This window comes from Pelophylax lessonae (assembly GCF_965119305.1).
Source record: "Pelophylax lessonae genome assembly, chromosome: 7".
NCBI classification, from domain to species: domain Eukaryota; kingdom Metazoa; phylum Chordata; class Amphibia; order Anura; family Ranidae; genus Pelophylax; species Pelophylax lessonae.
Genome location: NC_138774.1, coordinates 85858636 through 85883239, shown reverse-complemented (window position 1 = coordinate 85883239; position 24604 = coordinate 85858636). Strand labels below are relative to the sequence as shown.

General features: G+C 41.8%; 1 protein-coding gene across 1 annotated transcript; it reads left to right on the top strand.

The window, feature by feature from the left end:
- Nucleotides 1-11813: 11813 nt before the first annotated feature.
- LOC309559928 (4-galactosyl-N-acetylglucosaminide 3-alpha-L-fucosyltransferase FUT5-like) lies at nucleotides 11814-24295 on the top strand. Its single transcript, XM_082263388.1, has 2 exons — nucleotides 11814-11903; nucleotides 23173-24295. The coding sequence occupies exons 1-2, from the start codon at nucleotides 11887-11889 to the stop codon at nucleotides 24236-24238; spliced, it is 1083 nt and encodes a 360-aa protein (XP_082119514.1). The 5' UTR covers nucleotides 11814-11886; the 3' UTR covers nucleotides 24239-24295.
- Nucleotides 24296-24604: the final 309 nt, after the last annotated feature.

The window sequence follows — 24604 nt, the reverse complement described above, 5'->3', positions numbered from 1 at the left end:
GACAGGATTCTTCCCAGCCAGCCTAAATCCAGTGTGGAAACAAAGCCCCCCTAGACCTAGGGGACCTCTCTTAGGCCACCGACATCCTCCTCAGCACACCATTTTCCACCCGACACCCCTGCTGGCATGGCTCCACCATATTTAAGGGCTGACCTAGCTACCCTGTCAGGACATTCTGCCTGGGGATTGGCCAAGTTCCCTCAAGAATGTAGAATTTAAATAATAATGCTAACAGAAATCACCCAAATGGTCCTGATCTAAAGTTTACACCCCCTGAAATATTTGGCCTTGGTATAGACATACTAAGTGACACACATGGGTTAAAATGACAATTAAAGATTCATTTCCCACATCAGGTGGCTTTTTAAATTGCAGTTAGTGTCTGTGTATAAATTGTCAATGAGTTTGTTAGATCTCACGTGAATGCACCGAGTAAACTAGATACTGAGCTATGGGGAACAGAAAGGAACTGTTAAAATACCTGCATACTAAGGTAATTGAACTTTATAAAGATGGAAACTAATATAAAAACATATCCAAAGCCTTAAATTTGCCAGTAAGTGCTGTCCAATCATTTATTAAGAAGTGGAAAATTTGATGATCTCTTGATACCAAACCAAGGTTAGGTAGACCAAGAAAGATTTTAGCCACAACAGAGAAATTAATTAGGATACAAAGAAAAACCCACAGGTAACCTCAAGAGAAATACAGGCTGCTCTGGAAAAAAAACAGTGCTGTTTTTAAGGAGCCCAATACGACAATACTTGAACAAAAATTATCTGAATAGTTGAGTTGCCGGAAAAAAAACCTTTCCTGACAGACTCCATGGCAGCATACATTTGGGTTTAGCCCTGCCTCCACTCCTACCCTATAGGACCCCACTTCCATAAATCTTTGCTCCCTTTCAGCATCAGTGTTCCTTTTTTTGTCCTCCTCCTGTGCACCTGACAGGTGCCTTAATTCCTACCCTCGAAGTTCAAAGAATATGAGTCTTTCTTTCAGACAGTGATTCGGAGGCAGAAGATCCTTGTCTGGGTTTTGCTGTTGGCCTTGTCCTTCCCCGGTGACTGCTGTAAGGAAAGCTCTGGATTGGGAAGATCCAGCGGTCTCTGCCCAAGCAAGTTTTTCAAGCAGTTGAATAAGGATCGTCTAAATTTACCATTTCTAGGAGAGTTGGGAAAGGTTATTACTAAGGAATGGAGCAAAGTGGAGAGATAGATTTCCATGCTCTCAAAAATATCAAAATTCTATCCCTTCAAGGAAGAGCAAGTAAAAAACATAGAGTCCTCACCTCTAGTGGATGCGGCTGTAATGAGTCTCAAACATGTGACCCTTCCCTTGGAAGATACGGTGTCTTTTAAGGATCCTTTGGATAGAAGGATTGATACTGATCCTAAACGTATCTACCTGATGGCAGGCATGGCTTGCAACCCAGCCTTAGCTCTGGGGGCAATGTCCAAAGCAATTGAGATATGGGCAGACAGTGTGGATTAAGCCCTCAGATGTGTCTCGGAAGAGGTGGCTAGAAGCTCCCCATCCAGGAGCTAAAACTGGCATCTGCCTTTCTGGAAAAAGCGTCTATCGGCATTATCCACCTGGTGGCTCAGGCTATGTTATCCTCGGTCCCCGCTAAACACGCCCTCTGGCTTCAGGCCCCGGTTAACTAAACCTGTTTCTAAGCAGGTGTGGTGCCTAACTCCATTTGAGGGTTCTCTCTCTTCAGTAACAAGCTGGATAGCGCTATAAGCCGGGCCACGGGTGGTAGGTTGGGGGTTCCTTCCCCAAGACAGGAGCCTGCTCAATCAGAAATGGGCTCTTCCCAGGAAGCAAAATATGGATCATGCCAGGGAGGTGCGCAGCTACAAGCCTGGCAGAGAATCCATAAGAAGCTGGAAGTCAAGACACTCCTTCCATAAAGACCCTATGGGTAATTCTTCTGGTGACCGGGAGGCACTAAGTCCTTTTGAGATTGGGCCTGCTCAGACATGTCAGGTGGGGGCCCGCCTTCTCCACTTTTGACATGTCTGGGACACCTGGACCGTCAGTGCAGTTTCTTTGGAGCATTCCTGGGCCTTCAGCAGTGCTCTCAGGCTCAGGTTTGTCCCCACTTCCCTCCCACCTTCGGCAGAAAAAAGACAGATGATTCTGTCCTATGTAGAGTCTCTGATAGCTCAGGGTGCTGCTATTCCAGTCCTGGAGATCGAGAGGGGGCAAGGAATCTATTCACCTCTCTTTATGGTGCAGAAAAAGAACTGTGCATGGAAACCCGTCTTGGATCTTACACATCTAAATTAATTTATCAGGAAAGCGAGGTTCAATATGGAGACACCGTTGACTATCCAGCGGTCGGTCCAGCTTGGAGACTGGCTAGCATCTATTGACCTGAAGGATGCCTATTTTCATGTCCCTGTGGCAGGAAATTTCCAGCAGTTCCTCCGCTTCGCAGTTGATCAAACTCACCTACAGTTTACCTGTCTTTCAACATCACCTCATACATTTTCGAAGGTCTTGTTGGCTGTGATAGCCTCATTACCTGGACGGTCTGCCTCTCCTATCTCAAGACAGGTCTCAACTTATGGATTATATGGGTCAAGTCATTGCCACTCTCCAGGGGTTAGGGTGGATTCTGAACATGGAGTCATTTAGAACCAACGCAGTCCCTCATGTTTCTCGGGGCTCTGCTCGACACGGGGAGAGGCACTATCTCTCTGCCCAATGAGAAGATTCTTGTAGTCCGAGACAGGATAGCTCTCGCTCTCTGTTCCTCCCATCTCAGTGCCCGGTAGTGTCTGAGAATCATTGGAACGTTGGTAGCCACAGCTCCCATGGTGAAGTGGGCTTTGTGGAGGATGTGGCCCTTCCAGAGAGGCTTCCTTCAGCAGTGGAGATCAGGAGACAGGAGTCAACGTATCTTCCTAACATCAGTCACGAGGGGGTGCCTTCCCGGGTGGCTTCTGCAGGAGAATCATCTCAATTGCCATTCTATAGCCCCGTCTCATGGGTCACAATAACATTGGATGCCAGCAGTATAGGTTGGGGTGTTCACTGTCTGTCGGAAATTGGCACAAGGTAGGTGGTCCTTCCCTTCCTGTGGGATTGTCTCCAATATCCTGGAGCTTTGGGCAGCACTCCAAGTGTTACAAGCCTTCTGGCATCTGACGTGGGGGGTCTTCAGTGGTGCTTAGATTGGACAACACAATGGGGGTGGACTATGTGAAAAGACAGGGGGGTACTCGCAACCTGTCCTTGCTTTGTGAAGTGGAGGCAATTATGTCCTGGGCGCTTGGCCAACTTGTCGGGAGCGTATCTTCAGGGAGTCGAGATCGTTAAGGCAGACTTTTTCTATCGAGTCCGGATCAACAACAATGAGTGGGCTCTCCACAGGGAAGCCTTCAGGGTTGATGCCCTTATGGACCATTGAAAGTTTCACAAAGTCTATGCCTTCCCTCCAATCCCAGGTATTCTTCAGTTCCTGCAGAGGCTGAGGTCAGAAGCTGTAGAAATAGCGGCAATAATTCCATTCTGGCCATACAAGCCCTGGTTTCCCCTGCTAACACTTCTCAGTTATCGAGATCCGATCCCTCCGCTTCCCAGACTGAATATGCTGACCAAGGGGGTCTACCCTACACCTGTGTCTGATTTGTCTACAACTCAAGGTCTGGTTCTTGAAAGGAGAAGGCTGGAGGCTCTAGGTTGCTCAGAAGGGGGTCATCCCTACACTCTTGAACGCCAGAAGGGGGAGCACTAATAGGGTCAAGGAGAGGATATAGTCCAGATTCTCAAACCATTTGTACTCCAGAGTCGGCCCATGGGTGGCTCAAACAGTCCAGGATGTCCTGGGCTTCCTGCAGTTGGGCCTGGACCTGTCTGTCGGGTAGCTCGCTCCGGGTGCAAGTTTCGTCTATTTCAGAGTGTCTTGGGACAGTCATACTCTGGTTCAGCAGTCCTTCAAGGCTGCAGTGAGACTCAGGCCCCAAAGGAAACTGAGATTCTCTAAATGGTTTCTTCTGCTGGTCCTTGATTTTTTCTCGTTACTCAGCTCGGATTCCGAAGTGAAAGTTCTGTGGTCCATCCTCTTGATGTGGGTAATACCCTGAAACAGTATCCAGTAGCCACGACTCCCTTTCAACAGTTTGTTTGTTCTCTTTTATTGAAAGAACAAGGGGATGCGTGCTTCATCAAGATCAATTTATGCATGGATTGTGCAAGCTATTTAGTGGGCTTATAAAGCAAAGGGCTTGGCACCTCCGGAAGTGGTGACAGCGCACTCAACCCAAAGCGTCTCCACATCTTGGGCAGTCTCAAGGAACGTTGCCCCTGAAGTAGTCTGCAGGGCGGTCTCCTGGTCTTCCATCAACACCTTCTTGTTCCATTATTGTGTTGAGCTGGCTGCCTTGACCTCTGGTAACTTTGGTGTTCAAGCAATGTCAGTTGATGGTGTTAATTAAAATATTTTTCTGTTCAGCATCTACCTGCCTGGGTGTGTATGTCGAGTTATTCCCCAAACGTATGCTGCCATGGAGTCTGTCAGGAAAACTGGAAATTGTCTATCAAATACATACTGTAATTTTCCTTTCCTGATGGACTCCATGGCAGCAGGAGTCCCCTCCCAGTTCCTGAGTAGGCTAGTTACGGAACACTGATGCTGAAAGGGAACAAAGATTTATGGGAGTGGGGTCCTATAGGGTAGGAGTGGAGGTGGGGCTAAACCTAAATGTATGCTGCCATGGAGTCCATCAGGAAAGGAAAATTACGGTAAGTATTTGATAGACAAATTTCCGTTTTACTGCACCAATGCCCCAAATAAACCCCGGCGAGCCATGTCAAGGTGTTGTCAGGCATATTATAAACAGGCTTTTTTGTGGCGTTTGTTATGCTAATGAGAAAAAAAATGTAAAAAAAAAAAAAAAAGGATTTTCAAAAGATTCAGTGACCTGTATTCTTGTCAGACATGATTGTTCAACTCATCTAACTTAGCTATATTTATTTAAATGGTGTGAATGCAGGTATTTGTTAAAAAAGGAATACCCCTGTTATTATTATTATTACTTAAAGGATAAGTTCACCTTTGGGAACATATACCATGTTCCCACTGCTGCAAATGCACCCCCCTTTCCCCCAGTGGTAGCAGTAGCAAGATGTTTCCCATACTAGCTGTGACTTTTTAAAATCAGAGCAGCCATGTGGGGCTCCACCCATGCGGCCCCATCATTTATATGGTATGTACGGCACACAGATACACTGATATATCTAATGGAAACCTGCAAGGCTCCAACTGATCACTGGTGCAATGCTACAGGCTCTAAAACAAAAAAAATAAATGCACACTTTTTTTACCTGCATAAAAATTTGCATTTATTATTATTTTTTTCTAAAAGTGAACTTATCCTTTAAAGGCAGACAGATCCTGAACCTGCCTGTTCAGCACACAACATCTGAACAATACTGCTTGGTCAAGGACTGATCTCAGACTGTGACTGGGGAATTAGGGAGCGACAGCATAATGATGAGACTACTGTGTAGCCCTTTTAATAATAATGCCTGTAAGCAACAGAGCCCTTGCTTGAGAATTCTAAATCTCAATTTTTTTTTTTAATCACATAAGATAATTTTAATTCTCCAACATCAACACAAACAAAAAAAAAATATTTTATAAGTTATAGATTACTTTATAATAATTTGTTTTGTAGAGCAAAAGGATATTCCTAAAGACAGTACAAAAAACATGTTTTTTTAGTTGTAAAGTATATGGGCAATAAAAACGAATGTTTGCAAAACTTTGTAAAGAGGAAGGATTACAAGAAATTGTCTATTTGCATTCCATGAAATAATCCAGTTCGCTCTGTCCACAAAGGTGTGGAATAGCCGCGCTCACAAAGTAATTAATGTTTATTAGCCTGTTCTTAGAGAGTTAATGATGACATTCTAGCATACTAATGTAAAAGGGAGGAGATTGGAGAGATGTGCATTATGTGACAACCAAAGCAAGCACACACTCTATCAGACAGAATGACTTTAAATACATCTAATGTTTTATCTCTCAGGTAAGAAATATGCATCTGCGCTTGGTGCTGGATTTGTGTTGCACTTTTTTTTTATTTCAGGGAATTATCTCTATAGGATGAAAAAGGACATTTTTTCATATCACAAATGGTTCTTTTCTAAAGCAAATTGAACATTTGTGTGTTTTACAGAAACTGATTTTTTTTTTCAAATGATAAAAGGTATGACTTTTTATAAATATCGTCCTGTATCATTAACTCTCAGCATACACCGATGAACATACTTGGAAGGTAAGTCAACATGAGTGCATCCTAAATGTGTCCCTTACCTCAACCTGATTTCATGTGTCCTCTCTCTTGATCTCAAAACTGACCTCATCCTGAACCCAAACTAACCTCAGCCTGATCTCAAACTAACCTTATCCCAATCTCAAACTGAAATCAACCCGATCCCAAACTATTCTCAACCTGATCTCAAACTAACCCTAACTTGATCTTGAACAATGTAAATCCATCATAAATCACATTGTCCAGTGCTGTAGATTCTCATCAATTGCGATGAAGAACGCCTGCCTAAAAATAAAAATCTGACAGCCCTAATGCAATGACATCCCTGAGCTGTCATCAGCAATATGAGGGAAAGGGCAGGAATAAAGTTGAAATATTTGCCCAAATATAGCCATGGCCTTTGGTAATATTTAGCCAATGATGCCCCCCGCCCCCCCCCCCCCCTCCCCCATCCCTGCCGCTTTGCTTAAAAGGCCAGGGGTTCCTGGCCATATAAGCAAATGAGATCCATGTGATGTAGGTGGTTGTTGAGAACCTGCTCCGTCCTTAGCAACCACTGACATCACATAGCCTGATCTTTTACCAATTGCCACTGATGTCAGTGCAGGCATTGGCTGCTTCCTTAGCAACCACTGATAGCAGAAACATTCAGAGCAAAGACAAATGTCTAAATGCAAACGTTCAGTCCGAATAGCTCATACCTACTAATCACTTGAGTTTGAGTGCAGCATGGTGTAGCACTACATCACAATCATAGTCAAACAAACATATTCAAATCCACCTCTGCCTAGTTCAGTAATGTGTTGTCTGGTATATTCACAGCTAGACTGGAAGTTGGTGAGGATTCTTCAGTGGTGTTTGTACCATTTCTCGAATCTGTTTTTCTAAGAAATTCCCCATTTCTTCTGTCCATCTGCTTCCAATATGTATAAGCATGGCAAACCATGTCTACATGTGTTTTTTTCCCCGCAATTAAATTACTGATAAAGTGCAATGTTTGATCTTTATCCAGCTCAGGGACCTCTTTGGTTCTCTCACCATAGTGTGCTTTTGCTTTTTGGCATTTCACTTTGAGGTGGTCTGCTATTACTTTTGGAAGCAAAAGCTTTTGAGCTGTGAAATGAAAAGCTAAGTCCTTGTACTGGACTACATTTAGTACCTTCTGTTTGCGTATTTCTCCAATCCAGCTTTTCAGATATCTTTTCCATCGGTCTTGGCTTTCTTTAAAAGTGTATTTTGTACAAAAACTTCAGCCTTGGCATTGGACTGACTTTCATAAGAAGATGATGTAATGTATTCCAATTACCATTCACTGGAAAATGGGTTAAACTCTGAGCTGGCAAATTATAGCCCATTATCTGTGATGATATATTTGGGCATTCCATGGTGATTAACATGTACCTTGTAGCATTTATTTAGGTGATGGCATAAAGAGAGATACACAAATATGCGGACCCTCAGGAAAAAGCCCAATCCAGTGGGGCTGCATATTTGCATACAGTTGGCGTTAAGGGGTTAAGTAGTAGTGCCACATTTGATTGAGATTTTCCCCATTCAGGGGTAATCATTGTGCAAACAGCTACACAGGTAAAAGCATTTAAACTCATAGCGAAGAGTTCATATCAAATTTAATGTTTCATTTTTTGGCAGATGCAAAACAAGTCTAACCATGCTTCAGTTTTTGATACCTTAGGACCTTTTGACTAATTATTTCCAAGTTTCACACTCTATTGCCTGTAGTAAAAAACAAATCTCACTTTCTAGTGATACATTTTTTCTTTACATAAAATATATTAGATATCTCTTACAGCAGCATAAATAGTGAGAAACCCCCACAAAGGCGATTAGGGCAGAGTCAGAGTTAAGAACTTGGTGACAAATCTTCTTACAGGAGACACAGATTTGTAAAAAACAGCTTCTCATGAGAGAGAGGGGGGGGACTTGACTGGCACAATATATGAAAAAAATAAGGTGCAAAGGAACATTTTTGAAAGTTTAGAAGGATACAGATTGATTTCTATTGTAATTGAGTAATGAGTTGTAAGCTCCGCTTCCACTAGTGTGACTTGTCAGGCGACTTTGGACACAAAGTCACAGCCCATTGATTTCAGAGCCACCTGTTCCATCTATGCGACTTTGCAAATCAGCGACTTTGAAAAGGTGCCTGCACTACTTTGATGCGACTTTGATCCAGAGAGTGTAACATTGGATAAAAGCTGCACTCAAAATTACACTCTCTGGATCAAAGTCGCATCAAAATTTGCATCGTGGGGGTCTTCAGTGGTGCTCAGATTAGACAACACAATGGGGGTGGACTATGTGAGAAGAGAGGGGGGTACTCACAGTCTGTTCTTGCTTTGTGAAGTGGAGCCAATTATGTCCTGGGCGCAGAAGAACTTGACCAAGTTGTCGGGAGCGGATCTTCAAGGAGTCCAGATCCTTCAGGCACTTTTTCTCTCTAGTCTGGATCGAGAACAATGAGTGGGCTCTCCACAGAGAAGCCTTCGGGGTGGACACCATCAGGGACCAATGAAAGTTTCACAAAGTCTATGCCTTCCCTCCAATCCCAGGTATTCTTCAGTTCCTGCGGAGGCTGAGGTCAGAAGCATTAGAAATAGTGGCAATAATTCCATTCTGGCCAAACAGGCCCTGATTTCCCCTGCTGATGCTTCTCAGTTACCGAGATCCAATCCCTCTGCCTCCCAGACCGGATATGCTGTTCCAGGGCTCTACCCTACACCCGTGTCTGGATCGTCTGTACCTCAAGGTCTGGTTCTTGAGAGGAGAAGGCTGGAGGCTGTAGGTTGCTCAGAAGGGGTCACTCTTGAACGCCAGAAGGGGGAGCACTAATAGGGTCAAAGAGAGGATATAGTCCAGATTCTCAACCCATTTGTCCTCCAGAGTCGGCCCATGGGCGGTTCAAAGAGTCCAGGATGTCCTGGGCTATCTGCAATCGAGCCTGGACCTGTTTCTGTCGGTTAGCTCGCTCTGGGTGCAAGTTTCGGCTATTTTAGAGTGTCTTGGGCCAGTCATACTCTGGTTCAGCAGTCCTTTAAGGGGCAGTGTGTCTCAGGCCCCACAGGAAACAGATTCTCTAAATGGTTTCTTCCGCTGGTCCTTGATTTTTTCTCATTACTCAGCTCAGATTCTGACAAGCCTCTCTCGCTCTCAAAACAGTTCTCCTGGTGACCATCACATAGGCAAAAAGAGTTTCCGAGATTCAAAGTCTAGGCTCATAGGAGCCTTTTCTAACCTTCTTCCCGGACAGAGTAGTCCTAATTCCTATGCTGGGCTCAAACCCCAAGGTTACCTCCGTTTTTCATGAGAACCAGTAAATTGTTCTCCCCACCTTCAGATCAAGTGAAAATTTGGTGGTCCATGCTCTTGATGTGGGTAATACCCTGAAACAGCATCCAGTAGCCACGGCTCCCTTTCAACAGTCTGAGTACCTGTTTGTTCTCTTCTATTGAAAGAACAAGGGGATGCATGCTTCATCAAGATCAATTTCTGCATGGATTGTGCAAGCTATTTAGTGGGCTTATAAAGCAAAGGGCTTTGCACCTCTGGAAGCGGTGACAGCGCACTCAACCCGAAGCGTGTCTACATCTTGGGCAGTCTCAAGGCACGTTTCCCCTGAAGTAGTCTGCAGGGCAGTCTCCTGGTCTTCCATCAACACCTTCTTGTCCCATTATTGTGTTGAGCTGGCTGCCTTGACCTCTGGTAACTTTGGTGTTCAAGTAATGTCGGTTGATGGTGTTAATTAAAATATTTTTCTGTTCAGCATCAACCTGCCTAGTTGTGTACGACGAGTTATTCCCCAAACGTATGCTGCCATGGAGTCTGTCAGGAAAACTGAAAATTGTCTATCAAATACATTCTGTCATTTTCCTTTCCTGATGGACTCCATGGCAGCAGGAGTCCCTTCCCAGTTCCTCCTGAGTAGGCTAGTTACGGAAGACTGATGCTGAAAGGGAACAAAGATTTATGGAAGTGGGGTCCTATAGGGTAGGAGTGGAGGTGGGGCTAAACCCAAATGTATGCTGCCATGGAGTCCAACAGGAAAGGAAAATTACGGTAAGTATTTAATAGACAATTTTCCGTTTTACTGCACCAATGCCCCAAATAAGCCCTGGCGGGCTATGTCAAGGTGTTGTCAGGCATATTATAACCAGGCTTTTTTGTGGCGTTTGTTATGCTAATGAGAAAAAAAGTGTAAAAAGAAAAGGATTTTCCAAAGATTCAGTGACCTGTATTCTTGTCAGACATGATCGTTCAACTCATTTAAGTTAGCTATATTTATTTAAATGGTGTGAATGCAGGTATTTGTTACAAAAAAGGAATACCCCTGTTATTATTATTACGGTATTACTTAAAGGATAAGTTCACCTTTGGGAACATGTAACATGTTCCCACTGCTGCAAATGCACCCCCCCCCTTTCCCCCGGTGGTAGCAGTACCGCAAGACGTTTCCCATACTAGCTGTGACTTTTTAAAATCAGAGCAGCCATGTGGGGCTCTACCCATGCGGCCCCATCATTTATATGGTATGTACGGCACACAGATACACTGATATATCTAAAGGAAACCTGCAAGGCTCCAGCTGATCGCTGGTGCAATGCTACAGGCTCTAAAATTAAAAAAATAATAAATGCACATTTTTTTACCTGCAAAAAAATTTGCATTTATTATTTTTTTTTCTAAAAGTGAACTTATCCTTTAAAGGCAGACAGATCCTGAACCTGCCTGTTCAGCACACAACATCTGAACAATACTGCTTGGTCAAGGACTGATCTCAGACTGACTGGGGAATTATGGAGCAACAGCATAATGATGAGACTACTGTGTAGCCCTTTTAAAAATAATGCCTGTAAGCAACAGAGCCCTTGCTTGAGAATTCTAAATCTCAATTTTTTTTTTAATTATATAACATAATTTTAATTCTCCAACATCAACACAAACAAAAAAAAAATATTTTATAAGTTATAGATTACTTTATAATTATTTGTTTTGTAGAGCAAAAGGATATTCCTAAAGACAGTACAAATAAACATGTTTTTTTAGTTGTATATTATATGGGCAATAAAACTGAATGTTTGCAAAACTTTGTACAGAGGAAGGATTACAAGAAATTGTCTATTTGCATTCCATGAAATAATACGGTTCGCTCTGTCCACAAAGGTGTGGAATAGCCGCACTCACAAAGTATTAAAAGTTTATTAGCCTGTTTTTATAGAGTTAATGATGACATTCTAGCATACTAATGTAAAAGGGAGGAGATTGGAGAGATGTGCATTATGTGACAACCAAAGCAAACACACTCTATCAGACAGAATGACTTTAAATACATCTCATGTTTTATCTCCCAGGTAAGAAATATGCATCTGTGCTTGGTGCTGGATTTGTGTTGCACTTTTTTTTTCTTTCAGGGAATTATCTCTATAGGGTGAAAAAGGAAATTTTTTCATATCACACATGATTCTCTTCTAAAGCAAATTTAACATTTGTGTGTTTTACAGAAACTGATTTTTTTTTCAAATGAAAAAGGTATGACTTTTTATAAATATCGTCCTGTATCATTAACTCTCGGCATACACTGATGAACATACTGGGAAGGTAAGTCAACATGAGTGCATCCTAAATGTGTCCCTTACTTCAACTTGCTTCAACTTACTTCAACCTGATTTAAGTTGTCCTCTCTCTTGATATCTAACTGACTTCATCCTGAACCCAAACTAACCTCAGCCAGATCTCAAACTAACCTCATCCCAATCTCAAACTGAAATCAACCCGATCCCAAACTATCCTCAACCTGATCTCAAACTAACCCTAACTTGATCTTGAACAATGTAAACCCATCATAAATCACATTGTCCAGTGCTGTAGATTCTCATCAATTGTGATGAAGAACGCCTGCTTAAAAAGAAAAATCTGACAGCCCTAATGCAACGACATCCCTGAGCTGTCATCAGCAATATTAGGGAAAGGGCATGAATAAAGTTGAAATATTTGCCCAAATATAGCCATGGCCTTTGGTAATATTTAGCCAATGATGCCCCTCCATCCCTGCCGCTTTGCTTAAAAGGCCAGGGGTTCCTGGCCATATAAGAAAATGGGATCCATGTGATGTAGGTGGTTGTTGAGAACCTGCTCCGTCCTTAGCAACCACTGACATCACCCAGCCTGATCTTTTACCAATTGCCACTGATGTAAGTGCAGGCATTGGCTGCTTCCTTAGCAACCACTGATAGCAGAAACATTCAGAGCAAAGACAAATGTCTAAATGCAAACGTTCAGTCCGAATAGCTCATACCTACTCATCACTTGAGTTTGAGTGCAGCATGGTGCAGCACTATATAACAATCATAGTCAAACAAGCATATTCAAATCCACCTCTGACTAGTTCAGTAATGTGTTGTCTGGTATATTCACAGCTAGACTGGAAGTTGGTGAGGATTCTTCAGTGGTGTTTGTACCATTTCTCAAATCTGTTTTTCTAAGAAATTCCCCATTTCTTCTGTCCATCTGCTTCCAATATGTATAAGCATGGCAAACCATGTCTACATGTGTTTTTCCCACAATCAATTTACTGATGAATTGCAATGTTTGATCTTTATCCAGCTCAGGGACCCCTTTGGTTCTCTCACCATAGTGTGTTTTTGTTTTTTGGCATTTCACTTTGAGGTGGTCTGCTATTACTTTTGGAAGCAAAAGCTTTTGAGCTCTGAAATGAAAAGCTAAGTCCTTGTACTGGATTACATTTAGTACCTTCAGGAAAAGGGGTGAGGGAATAAGGAATAGCCTGGAATAGAATGTAGGGGGATATGTATGCTATGGGAGGTAGATTAGTGCAATAATAATGAGAGTGTGGTAAAATAAAACAGATCTCCTACATAGACAATCTAATGTGAAAAATAATAATACATATAACAGACTTTACATATATGAGACTAGTTAGCTAATCGTTGGTTATGTAATCTCATATATACACAATCATCTGTTAAAATATTCCCAACAGGTTAAAACAGGTAGCCCAGACCGCCACATGAGTCACTTATATTTGATTTTACTTATTTTAACCGACAAGTTTATGTTTTTGCATAACCAATGATATATTATATATAATCCTATTTAAAACATCTTATTTATTTTTATAAATTTTTACCTGTTGGGAATATTTTAACAGATGATTGTGTATATATGAGATTGCATAATCAACGATTAGCTAACTAGTCTCATATATTTAAAGTCTGTTATATGTATTATTCATTTTTCACATTAGATTGTCTATGTAGAAGATCTGTTTTATTTTACCACACTCATTATTATTGCACTAATCTACCTCCCATAGCATACATATCCCCCTACATCCTATTCCAGGCAGCGCCTTATTTCCTCACCCCTTTTCCTGAATATACTTTTAGATATAACCTCTGGCTATATTAGAGGGAGGCTGGAGCCCTTTTTTCCCACATCCATAGCGCAGAATCTTTCCTTTACATATTTAGTACCTTCTGTTTGTGTATTTCTCCAATCCAGCTTTCCAGATATCTTTTCCATCGCTCTTGGCTTTCTTTAAAAGTATCTTCTTTACAAAAACTTCAGCCTTGGCATTGGACTGACTTTGATGAGAAGATGATGTAACGTATTCTAATTACCACTCACAGGAAAATTGGTCAAACTCTGAGCTAACAAATTATAGCCCATTATCTGTAATGAGATATTTGGGCATTCCATGGTGATTAACATGTACCTTGTAGCATTTATTTAGGTGATGGCATAAAGGGAGATACACAAATATGCGGCCCCTCAGAAAAAAGCCCAGTCCAGTGAGGCCGCATATTTGCATACAGTTGGCGTTAAGGGGTTAAATAGTAGTGCTGTATTTGATTGAGATTTTCCCCATTCAGGGGTAATCATTGTGCAGACAGCTACACAGGTAAAAGCATTTAAACTCATAGCGAAGAGTTCATATCAAAATTTAATGTTTCATTTTTTGGCAGATGCAAAACAAGTCTAACCATCCTTCAGTTTTTAATACCTTAGGACCTTTTGACTAATTATTTCCAAGTTTCACACTCTATTGCCTGTAGTAAAAAACAAATCTCACTTTCTAGTGATACATTTTTTCTTTACATAAAATATATTAGATATCTCTTACAGCAGCATAAATAGTGAGAAACCCCCACAAAGGCGATTAGGGCAGAGTCAGAGTTAAGAACTTGGTGACAAATCTTCTTACAGGAGACACAGATTTGTAAAAAACAGCTTCTCATGAGAGAGAGAGAGAGAGAGAGAGAGAGAGAGAGAGAGAGAGAGGGGGGGGGGGACTTGACTGGCACAATATATGAAAAAAATAAGGTACAAAGGAACATTTTTGAAAGTTTAGAAGGATACAGATTGATTTCTATTGTAATTGAGTAATGAGTTGTAAGCTCCGCTTCCACTAGTGTGACTTGTCAGGCGACTTTGGACACAAAGTCACAGCCCATTGATTTCAGAGCCACCTGTTCCATCTATGCGACTTTGCAAATCAGCGACTTTGAAAAGGTGCCTGCACTACTTTGATGCGACTTTCCTCATTCAGGGGTAATCATTGTACAAACAGCTACACGGGTAAAAGCTTTTAAACTCATAGCAAAGAGTTTATATCAAATTTAATGTTTCGTTTTTTGGCAGATGCAAAACAAGTCTAACCATCCTTCAGTTTTTTTTTTTTTTTTCCCCAAATAATTTTTATTAGTTTTAAAATAGCAGACACGAGAAATGCATTCAACAAGTCAACATACAACAGAAAGAGTAGTTCACATTTGCAACCGTAATATATGTCATAGTAAGTCACAAGATATAACAGGTAAAATCAACTATCAATTGTCATTCCAAATGATCCATGGGTTCCAGTGTTTGTGTTTAGAAATAGAATTGGAGCGTAGCGCCAGTGATTTCTCATATTCATATGTTAGATTCACTGATGCCACCACTTCTGACAAGTTTGGAGCCTCTGTATTTTTCCACCTCCTAGTGATGGTGGCCCTAGCGGCCAATAGTATATGTGCTGTAACCCACCTATCTTTGTAAGTGATCACATCAATATCTAGAGTGAGGAGAGCTAAGGCAGGGTTCCGTTTAATAGGAGTTCGTGTCACCGACGAAATGAGGCCAAAGACTTGATTCCAGAAACTAGCTAGGTGTTTACATGTCCAAAGAATGTGGTATAGATTACCTACTTGGCCACATTCCCGCCAACAGAGCGGGGAGTGTGTCGGGTAGAACTGGGACAACCTGTATGGCATTAGGTACCACCTGGACAGGATTTTTTGGGATAGTTCCCAGTGGTTGGTGCATCTCGACACCCCATACGAGTGCCGAAATGCGCACAACCACTGGTATTGCGAGAAAGATCGTTTAATTTCACCTTCCCATTTTATCATGGGGCTGGACTTGTGAAATTTGGTCTTAGCGTTAAACATGTTGTAGAAGAAGGTGATGCCTTTTGTCGGTCCAGAGAGGTAAGTAAGGTATCGAATTGTCGGAAGCAGGATAGTGACCTTGGGAGGGGATGTTTAGTCAGAAACGTGGAAATCCGCGTGTATGTATAAAGTTCTGAGTTCGGAATGTCATATTGACGTGTGAGAGTTGCGAACGGTTTCAGTCGGTCTATGAGAAAGAGGTCATCAAGCCAGTGTATGCCCCTATCTCTCCATTTCAGGGTGGAGAGACACGGGATCAATATGTCTAGGAGGTTAATGGGTAGTCTCTGTTTGTATTGTGCTTCTTCCACATTAGTGTGTTTTTGCAATTCTCCATCCTTCAGTTTTTGATACCTTAGGACCTTTTGACTAATTATTTCCAAGTTTCACACTCTATTGCCTGTAGAAAAAACAAATCTCCCTTTCTAGTGATACATTTTTTTCTTTACATAAAATATATTAGATATCTCTTACAGCAGCATAAATAGTGAGAAACCCCCACAAAGACGATTAGGGCAGAGTCAGAGCTAAGAACTTGGTGACAAATTTTCTTACAGGAGACACAGATTTGTAAAAAACTAAAAATGAATTTGTCCCACAGCAACAAAACGGGATATTTTGAGTGGAGTGGACCATTAATATTGTATTTGGCTTTAAACTGCAATAGCTACTGTATATGTCATTATTCTATTTCTTATCTAAATAATCTTAAAGGGAAACTGCAGTCAATAATGAAATGTTTCCTATTATTAGTATGTTAAATATCTTTATCTTTGATATTATTCATTTTCTGGCTAGCTGCTTGTGCAGCTTAGAAAGTCTTATCTAAGTTGGACAACCAGCTTCTTCCTGTTCTTCACCGACAACTCTATTTCCCTTTATCTGAATTTGCGAAGCTTTCTTTCACTTCCTGAAAAGGTTGTCAGTCTTTCTTAGACAGACATGCCTAGACCTGCCCAGCCCCTCCCCCATCCCTCCTAACCTTCACCGTGATCTCCTCCTGTCTTCATAGCCTAATTTAGGCTAACAGCTTCTCCTGAGAGAGAGAGAGGGGGGGACTTGACTGGCACAATATATGAAAGAAATAAGGTACAAATGAACATTTTTGAAAGTTTAGAAGGATACAGATCCATTTCTATTTTAATTGAGCAATGAGTTTCAAACTCCGCTTCCACTGGTGCGACTTGTCATGCGACTTTGGACACAAAGTCACGTTACAAGTCACAGCCCATTGAATTCAGAGCCACCCGTTCCATCTATGCAACTTTGCAAATCAGCGACTTTGAAAAGGTGCCTGCACTACTTTGAAGCAACTTTGATCCAGAGAGTGTAACATTGGATAAAAGCTGCACTCAAAATTACACTCTAAATCACACAACTTAACCACTTAAGCCCCGGAGGATTTGGCTGCTAAAGGACCAGGGTTTTTTTTGCGATTTTTTACTGCGTGACTTTAACGGACAATTGCGCGGTCGTGCGACGCTGTACCTAAACGAATTTGACGTCCTTTTTTTCCCACAAACAGAGCTTTCTTTTGGTGGTATTTGATCAACTGTGCGATTTTTTGATCACGCGCTATAAACAAAAAAAGAGCGTAAATTTTGCAAAAATAACAATATTTTTCACATTTTTTTTATATGAAATTCCCCAAAAAAAAATGTAAAAATCAAAATTTTTTAACATTTTTCGGCCAATTTGTTTTATGCTACCTATGTTTGGTAAAAAAAAAAAAAAAAAAAAAAAATCGCAAAAAGCGTATTTTGATTGGTTTGCGCAAAAGTTATCGCGTTTACTAACAAAGGGAAAGATTTTTGTCATTTTTGGTGTTTTTTTTTTTAACGCGTAATGGCGGCGATCTGCGATTTTTTTTTCGGTACTGCGACATTGCGGCGGACAGATCGGACCCTTGACTGACATTTTTGACACTTTTGGGGGTACCAGTGACATTACTGCAGTAATCAGTGCTATACATATGCACTGTTACTGCAAAAATGACACTGGTAGGGAAGGGGTTAACTTTATTGGACAGGGAGGGGTTAAGTGTGTCCTAGGGGTGTGATTCTAACTGTGTAGGGACATTCCTATTGGTGTAAAAGCAAAGCTCAACCGTTCTACATAGTAGAACGGACAGATCTTCACTTTTACACAGGGAGAACTGACAGGCAGCTTGTTTACACAAGCCGCTCTGTCTTTCTCCCTTCACAGGAGCGATCGTAGTGTGACTGGCGGACATCGAGTCCGCCGGTCACACGCACTGACTTGTCTGTGAACGAGCCGCGGCGGGCGCGCGCCCGCCCGCGATAGGCTCGCAAGTCAGTGACAGGCGAGTGACGTACCGATACGTCACTCTGCCTGGCCGGGGCTGACCGCCGCAGTATATAGTCGTGCGGCGGTCGGCAACCGGTTTTAAAAGTCGCACTAGTGTAAGCGTAGCCACTAGGCTTGAGGGCGACTTTGGAGCGACTCTCTGGATCAAAGTTGCATCAAAAGTTGCACCACAGTAGTGCAGGTACCTTTTCAAAGTTGCTGATCTTCAAAGTCGGATAGATGGGAACAGGTGCCATTGAAATCAAAGTGCTGTCATTTGTCATGTGGCTTTGTGTGCCCAAAGTTGCCTGACAAGTCGCACTAGTGGAAACGGAGCTTTAGTCTGCGTTTCCACTATTGCGATTTATTGCGTGACTTTGATCCAACTTTACACTCTCTGGATCAAAGTCGCTTCAAAGTAGTGCAGGTACCTTTTCAAAGTTGCATAGATTGGAAACGGGTGCCATTTAAATCAATGGGCTTTGACTTGTCATGCGACTTTGTGTGTCTAAAGTCACATGACAAGTCGCACTAGTGGAATCGGATCTTTAGTCTGCATTTCCACTATTGCGATTTATTGTGTGACTTCAATCCAACTTTACACTCTCTGGATCAAAGTTGCATCAAACGTTGCATCAAAGTAGTGCAGGTACCTTTTTAAAGTCGCATAGATTGAAATCAATTGGCTTTGACTTGTCATGCGACTATGTGTGTCCAAAGTCCCATGACAAGTCGCACTAGTGGAAACGGAGCTTTAGTCTGCGTGTCCACTATTGCGATTAATTGTGCGACTGATGCAATTTTGATCCAACTTTACACTCTCTGGATCAAAGTTGCATCAAAGTAGTGCAGGTACCTTTTCAAAGTCGCTGATTTTCAAAGTCGCATAGATGGGAATGGGCGCCATTAAATCAATGGGCTGTGACTTGTCATGTGACTTTGTGTGTCCAAAGTCGCATGAAAAGTCACACTAATGGAAACTGAGCTTTAGTGCAGGTACCATTTCAAGGATGCTGATTTTGAAAGTCGCATAGATGGGAACGGGTGCCATTGATTAGTCACACTAGTGAAACGTAGACTTAGTGTGGTTGCCTGTACTTTGATCATTGTAGACTGTGAGCTGAGACCCCTGAGTACTTCCAGATACTCTGACAGCCAATTAACACTCCCCCCCCCCCCCCCCCATGTCCGGCTTCCTTCTCCTATAGTATTCTTCATTCTATGCCCAGCACAGCTATACTGTACACATTGGCTACACAGGAACAGCGTCCCTCCCTTGAAGTGATGTCACTAGCTTTCAGTAACCACACCCACTTTCTGCTCTAACCAGGAGGAATTAAAGTCACGTGACAGCACTGAAAACTACAAAATACGCATAGAAAAACTGGTATTTTTTCATTTTGACACATAAGGCTGAATTCAGCTAACAATAATGATTGCAGGGGAGAATTTAAGGTATTAGGCTGTACTTCCGCTTTAACTATGAATGTTTGACAAATGTAAAACCTAAAGCCTAAAAAAATGTACTAATTTTCTTAACAGCTGAATTAGCAAACATTTTCCATGAATTATTAACTGACTTAAACTAAAATCCTTTTTTTTTTTTTTTTGATTGGGTGGAAAAGAGAAATATATTTCTGTAAGAAGCTTGTCTTTGAATTCATTAGTGAGGGTGCCCCCTCACTTCCTGTATGAGAAATTGGGACTGTTACCAGGACAAAGGCACAAAAAGCAAGAAAAACATTGTTGGGAGTTCCAATCCTTCCTCCACTCAAAATGCACATTTTTTTAGTCTGTATCCCCTTTGGAAATGTTTCCCCAGTAGGGGCATAGACAGACAATCTCCTGCCAACTCTATCTCCTCTTCTGTTAAAGAGGAATTGCCAAGTGAAGTTTCTTCTAAAACACTTCCAGGAGTGCAATGCTGCTCAACACTCTATGGTTTCTCCCAACAACTTCCTTGTTTTTTTAAAACATGGTAATGATATACGAGTCAATGTGAGGAACCCCTGAGCACTGTGGGCGGCCAAAGAGATTGACATGCCCTGGAGAAACTCCATCTGGCAATTCCTCTTCAACGAAATAGCTTTGGGGGCAGGAAAAGTATTTACTTTCAGCTTTACAGGTACATATTTTGAAGGAACTTTTAGCTTGGAAAGTCTCTTTGATGAATATGAGAGAATATTACATGTAAATTGTATTTAAATAATGTATAAAATGCCGATCACAGTGTTCAGGTCACAAATAAAGCATAAAACACATTCAGCGGCGCTTGATCATTCTATCCAATAGCATGTTAATGATCCATAATATTAGTAATCTGTCCACCAATCATGGGTTATTTATTCCTAGTATTCAAAGTGAGAATGTCCAGTCTTTATGCAGGAAAACATATAAAGTGCAGTCTTCTTGACTAAAGGCGCTTTTCCACTGCATAGAACCGTACCGGCTCGGCACACTTTTGTGCTTTTCCACTGCGGTACCGCATGGTATAGGGTCGGAACGGTTCGGTACGGTACGGTATAGGTTTGCTTTTCCACTGCATGGAGCCAAACGGTATGGTACGGTACGGCTCTGAAAAAACAGTACCTACTCGATTGTGGTTCCAACAGGTACCAAACTGGTACCATATCCCACAATCCTTTGCATGCAGTCACTACTAGCCACTGATTGGTCAGAGAATCACACCCACCCCATTGTTATCCCACCCACTTAACTTTAGTACTACTTTAGTGGAAAAGCAAACCTATACCGTACCGTACCGAACCATTCCGACACTATACCATGCGGTACCGCAGTGGAAAAGCAAACCGGGCCAAGCAGGGCCGAGTAGAGCCGAGCCGGTACTAGCCGGTACTTGCAGTGGAAAAGTGCCATAAAAGACACCAGTGTTCTTTAACAGAGGATCAGTAGCCTTCACCACACCTTCCGTGCTCCCCTTCGTAATGGACACTCACCACATCTCACATTAATCTGAGCCTGTATGCATCAACTGCATGAGCCCTTGCCCCCGGATATTCAGCCGTCTCCAGTGATTCTGCTTAACCAGGACACCTTGAATAGCTTCCTCCAACACAGGGTCAGGAACCGTATCACAGCCAATCAATGCGAATATTGCCATTTGTGTCCCTTCTGGAAAAGGTTCCACCGTTGAATTACCATTAACATGGTGTTTACCTTGCCTTCCTGTTGGCTGCCATTAACATGGTGTTTACCTTACCTTCCTGTTGGCTGCCATTAACATGGTGTTTACCTTGCCTTCCTGTTGGCTGCCAACAGGAAGGCAAGGTAAACACCATGTTAATGGTAATTCAACAGTGGAACCTTTTCCAGAAGGGACACAAATGGCAATATTCGCATTGATTGGCTGTGATACAGTGCCTGACCCTGTGTTGGAGGAAGCTATTCAAGGTGTCCTGGTTAAGCAGAATCACTGGAGACGGCTGAATATCCGGGGGCAAGGGCTCATGCAGCTGATACATACAGGCTAGAGCTGCACGATTAATCGTATGAAAATCGCGATCTCGATTCACCCCCCCTGACAATCTAAACCTGACATATGCTCGATTCTTTGCATAGCGAGTGAGGAAGCAGAGAGAACAGCTGTGGAAAAAAAAGCCTCCCGCAAACAAGCATTAAGGCTACATTCACACCTGAGCGTAGCGTTTTTGCGCGTTTTTTACCGCGATTTTACATCGATTTTTACCGCGATTTTTGTGCAGGCGTTTTTAGATTGAATAGAGACCAATGGAAAACGCCTGTAATCTGCCCAAAAAGAAACTCATGTACTTTTTTGAGCGTTGGGCGTTTTGCTCACAGCGTCAAAACGCTCAGATGTGAACAGGGGCCATTGAAATGAATAGGATTTGTCTTGTTGGGCGTTTTGAGAGCTGATCCTAGAGCAGAAAAACTCCCCAAAAACGCCCCAAAACGCCTACATGTGAACGGAGCCTAATGCCCCGTACACACGTGCAGATTATCTGAAGACTTTTGTCTGCAGACTTACCTTTTCTATGTAGTGCAAGGGCTTGCCGGATTGCATACAAATTGAAAGTGTTTAGGTTTGACCACATATTATATGGTTTTGGTAAGTCTGCAGACAAAAGTCTTCAGATAATCTGCACGTGTGTACGGGGCATAAGTCTCCCAGTAACTATAAACAAAATGATTACATTGTATCTTTTCCTTCCCTCTGCCAGGGAGAAAGGAAGTTTAACCTCTTAAAGACTAGACCTTTTTCTGACACTTGTTGCTTGCAAGTTAAAATTAGTTTTTGTTTGCTAGAAAAGTACTTAGAACCCCCAAACATTTTTGTATATTTTTTTAGCAGAGACCCTACAGAATAAAATGGCGATTGTTGTAATATTTTATGTCACACTGTATTTGCGCAGCAGTCTTTCAAACGCAATTAATAGACTTTAATGAATAAAAAAAAAAAAACGTAACAGTAAAGTTATCCCAATTTTTTTTTGTTACACAGAATCGTGAGAGAATCGTGATCTTTATCCAAGCTAAAAAATCGTGATTCTCATTTTGGCCAGAATCGTGCAGCTCTAATACAGGCTCAGATTAATGTGAGATGTGGTGAGTGTCCATTACTAAGGGGAGCACGGAAGGTGTGGTGAAGGCTACTGATCCTCTGTTAAAGAACACTGGTGTCTTTTAGTCAAGAAGACTGCACTTTATATGTTTTCCTGCATAAAGACTGGACATTCTCACTTTGAATACTAGGAATAACCCATGATTGGTGGACAGATTACTAATCTCATGGATCATTAACATGCTATTGGATAGTATGATCAAGCGCCGCTGAATGTGTTTTATGCTTTATTTGTGACCTGAACACTGCGATTGGCATTTTTTACATTATTTATATAGAGTTTCTGTTTACAGTGGCTGCTAGTGTACACACCAGTGTTATACACATATTTATTTGAATATTTTAGATTTACAATTTTACGATATTTTACCCTCAGACCACTAGTATTTATACATTTTAGACCATGAGCGCCGGGCGGGTGTATGCGGTTTATCTTCAGACACCTTTTTTTAGAATGTAAATTGTATTAATATTATTAAAATCAACTCTCCTGATATTTATATTGCAGGTTGATGATTATGAAGTCTTTATTCAATACAAAACTGGTCATATCTCTCTTTGTTCTTGTGTCAGTCATCTTCTTCTACCTCTCATTAAAGTCAGATGTTTCTGTAGTGCTATGGAAAAGTCAACCGAAAAATGGCGCCATTCTGCAAAAACAAAAGATCCTTGTCCTAGTTTGGGTCTGGCCTTTTAGAGATCACTTTCCATTGGACAGATGCCAGGCAGAATTTGGTATCTCAGACTGTATACTTACAGCAAACCGAGATCTATACAACATTTCTGATGCTGTGGTCATGCATCATGTAGATATCGTGTACGAAAAAGGGTTGATGCCCCAGAAGCCAAGACCTCATTTTCAGCATTGGGTGTGGTATAACATGGAGCCACCACTGATCATTGGAAACCTACATTGGCTGGATGGCCTTTTCAACATGACAATGACATTTCGTAAAGATGCTGATATCTTCAGACCTTATGGTCAAATGATAGCTTTTAAAGAGCTCCGAAACTTCACCATCCCCACAAAATCCAAGCTGGTGGCTTGGGTAGTTAGTAAGTTCTACCCTGGTGCCTGGAGGACAGCATACTATGAAGAACTGAAAAAATATATTCCTATTGATGTTTATGGAAAAGGACACATCGAGTTGACCTGGGATGACTTCCATAAGACCATTTCTCAGTATAAATTCTACTTGGCCTTTGAGAATTCCATCGCCAAAGATTACATCACTGAAAAACTCTGGTCAAATGCATTTGGCACATGGACTTTGCCGGTTGTGCTAGGGACCTCCCGTGAGAACTATGAACGTTTTATCCCTGGTGATGCTTTCATTCATGTCAATGATTTTCCAAGTGCAAAGGATCTTGCCATGTACCTTCTCGACCTGGACAAAGATGATGAGAAATACAAAAAGTATTTCAACTGGAGGTCAAAATACTATGTGAAGACTGGGGGTGGGTGGCAAATTAATTACTGTCAGGTTTGTGAGACCTTGAAAAATGGTCCTCGTTACCAGGTCATTCCTAGCATAGAAAAATGGTTTCTAGAAAATGGTACCTCTTCAAAATGAGCTTATTAAAAACTATGAATTCTATAGAGAAGCTTTATTAAAGGCATCATGAGGGTAGAAGTATATAAGGTATTTTCTGGCGTATAAGATGACCCCCCTACTTTTCAAGTTAAAATGTAGGTTTTGGGCTATACTCGCCATATAAGACTACCCCCCTTCCCGAAGCAAAGCAAGGCAACACCATATACCATATACGCCGAGTATAAAAATCCCCAAGGTAATTAAGTAAGTGTACCGTAATCTATGAAAGCCCTGGCTGTCTGTGTCCTATTCATCTGCATGTATTCTCTTATAAATCTCCAATGTATTGTAAGTACTACTTATTACTGGTAGATGTATCATCTCTCAAGGCGGTGGCTGTGTGGG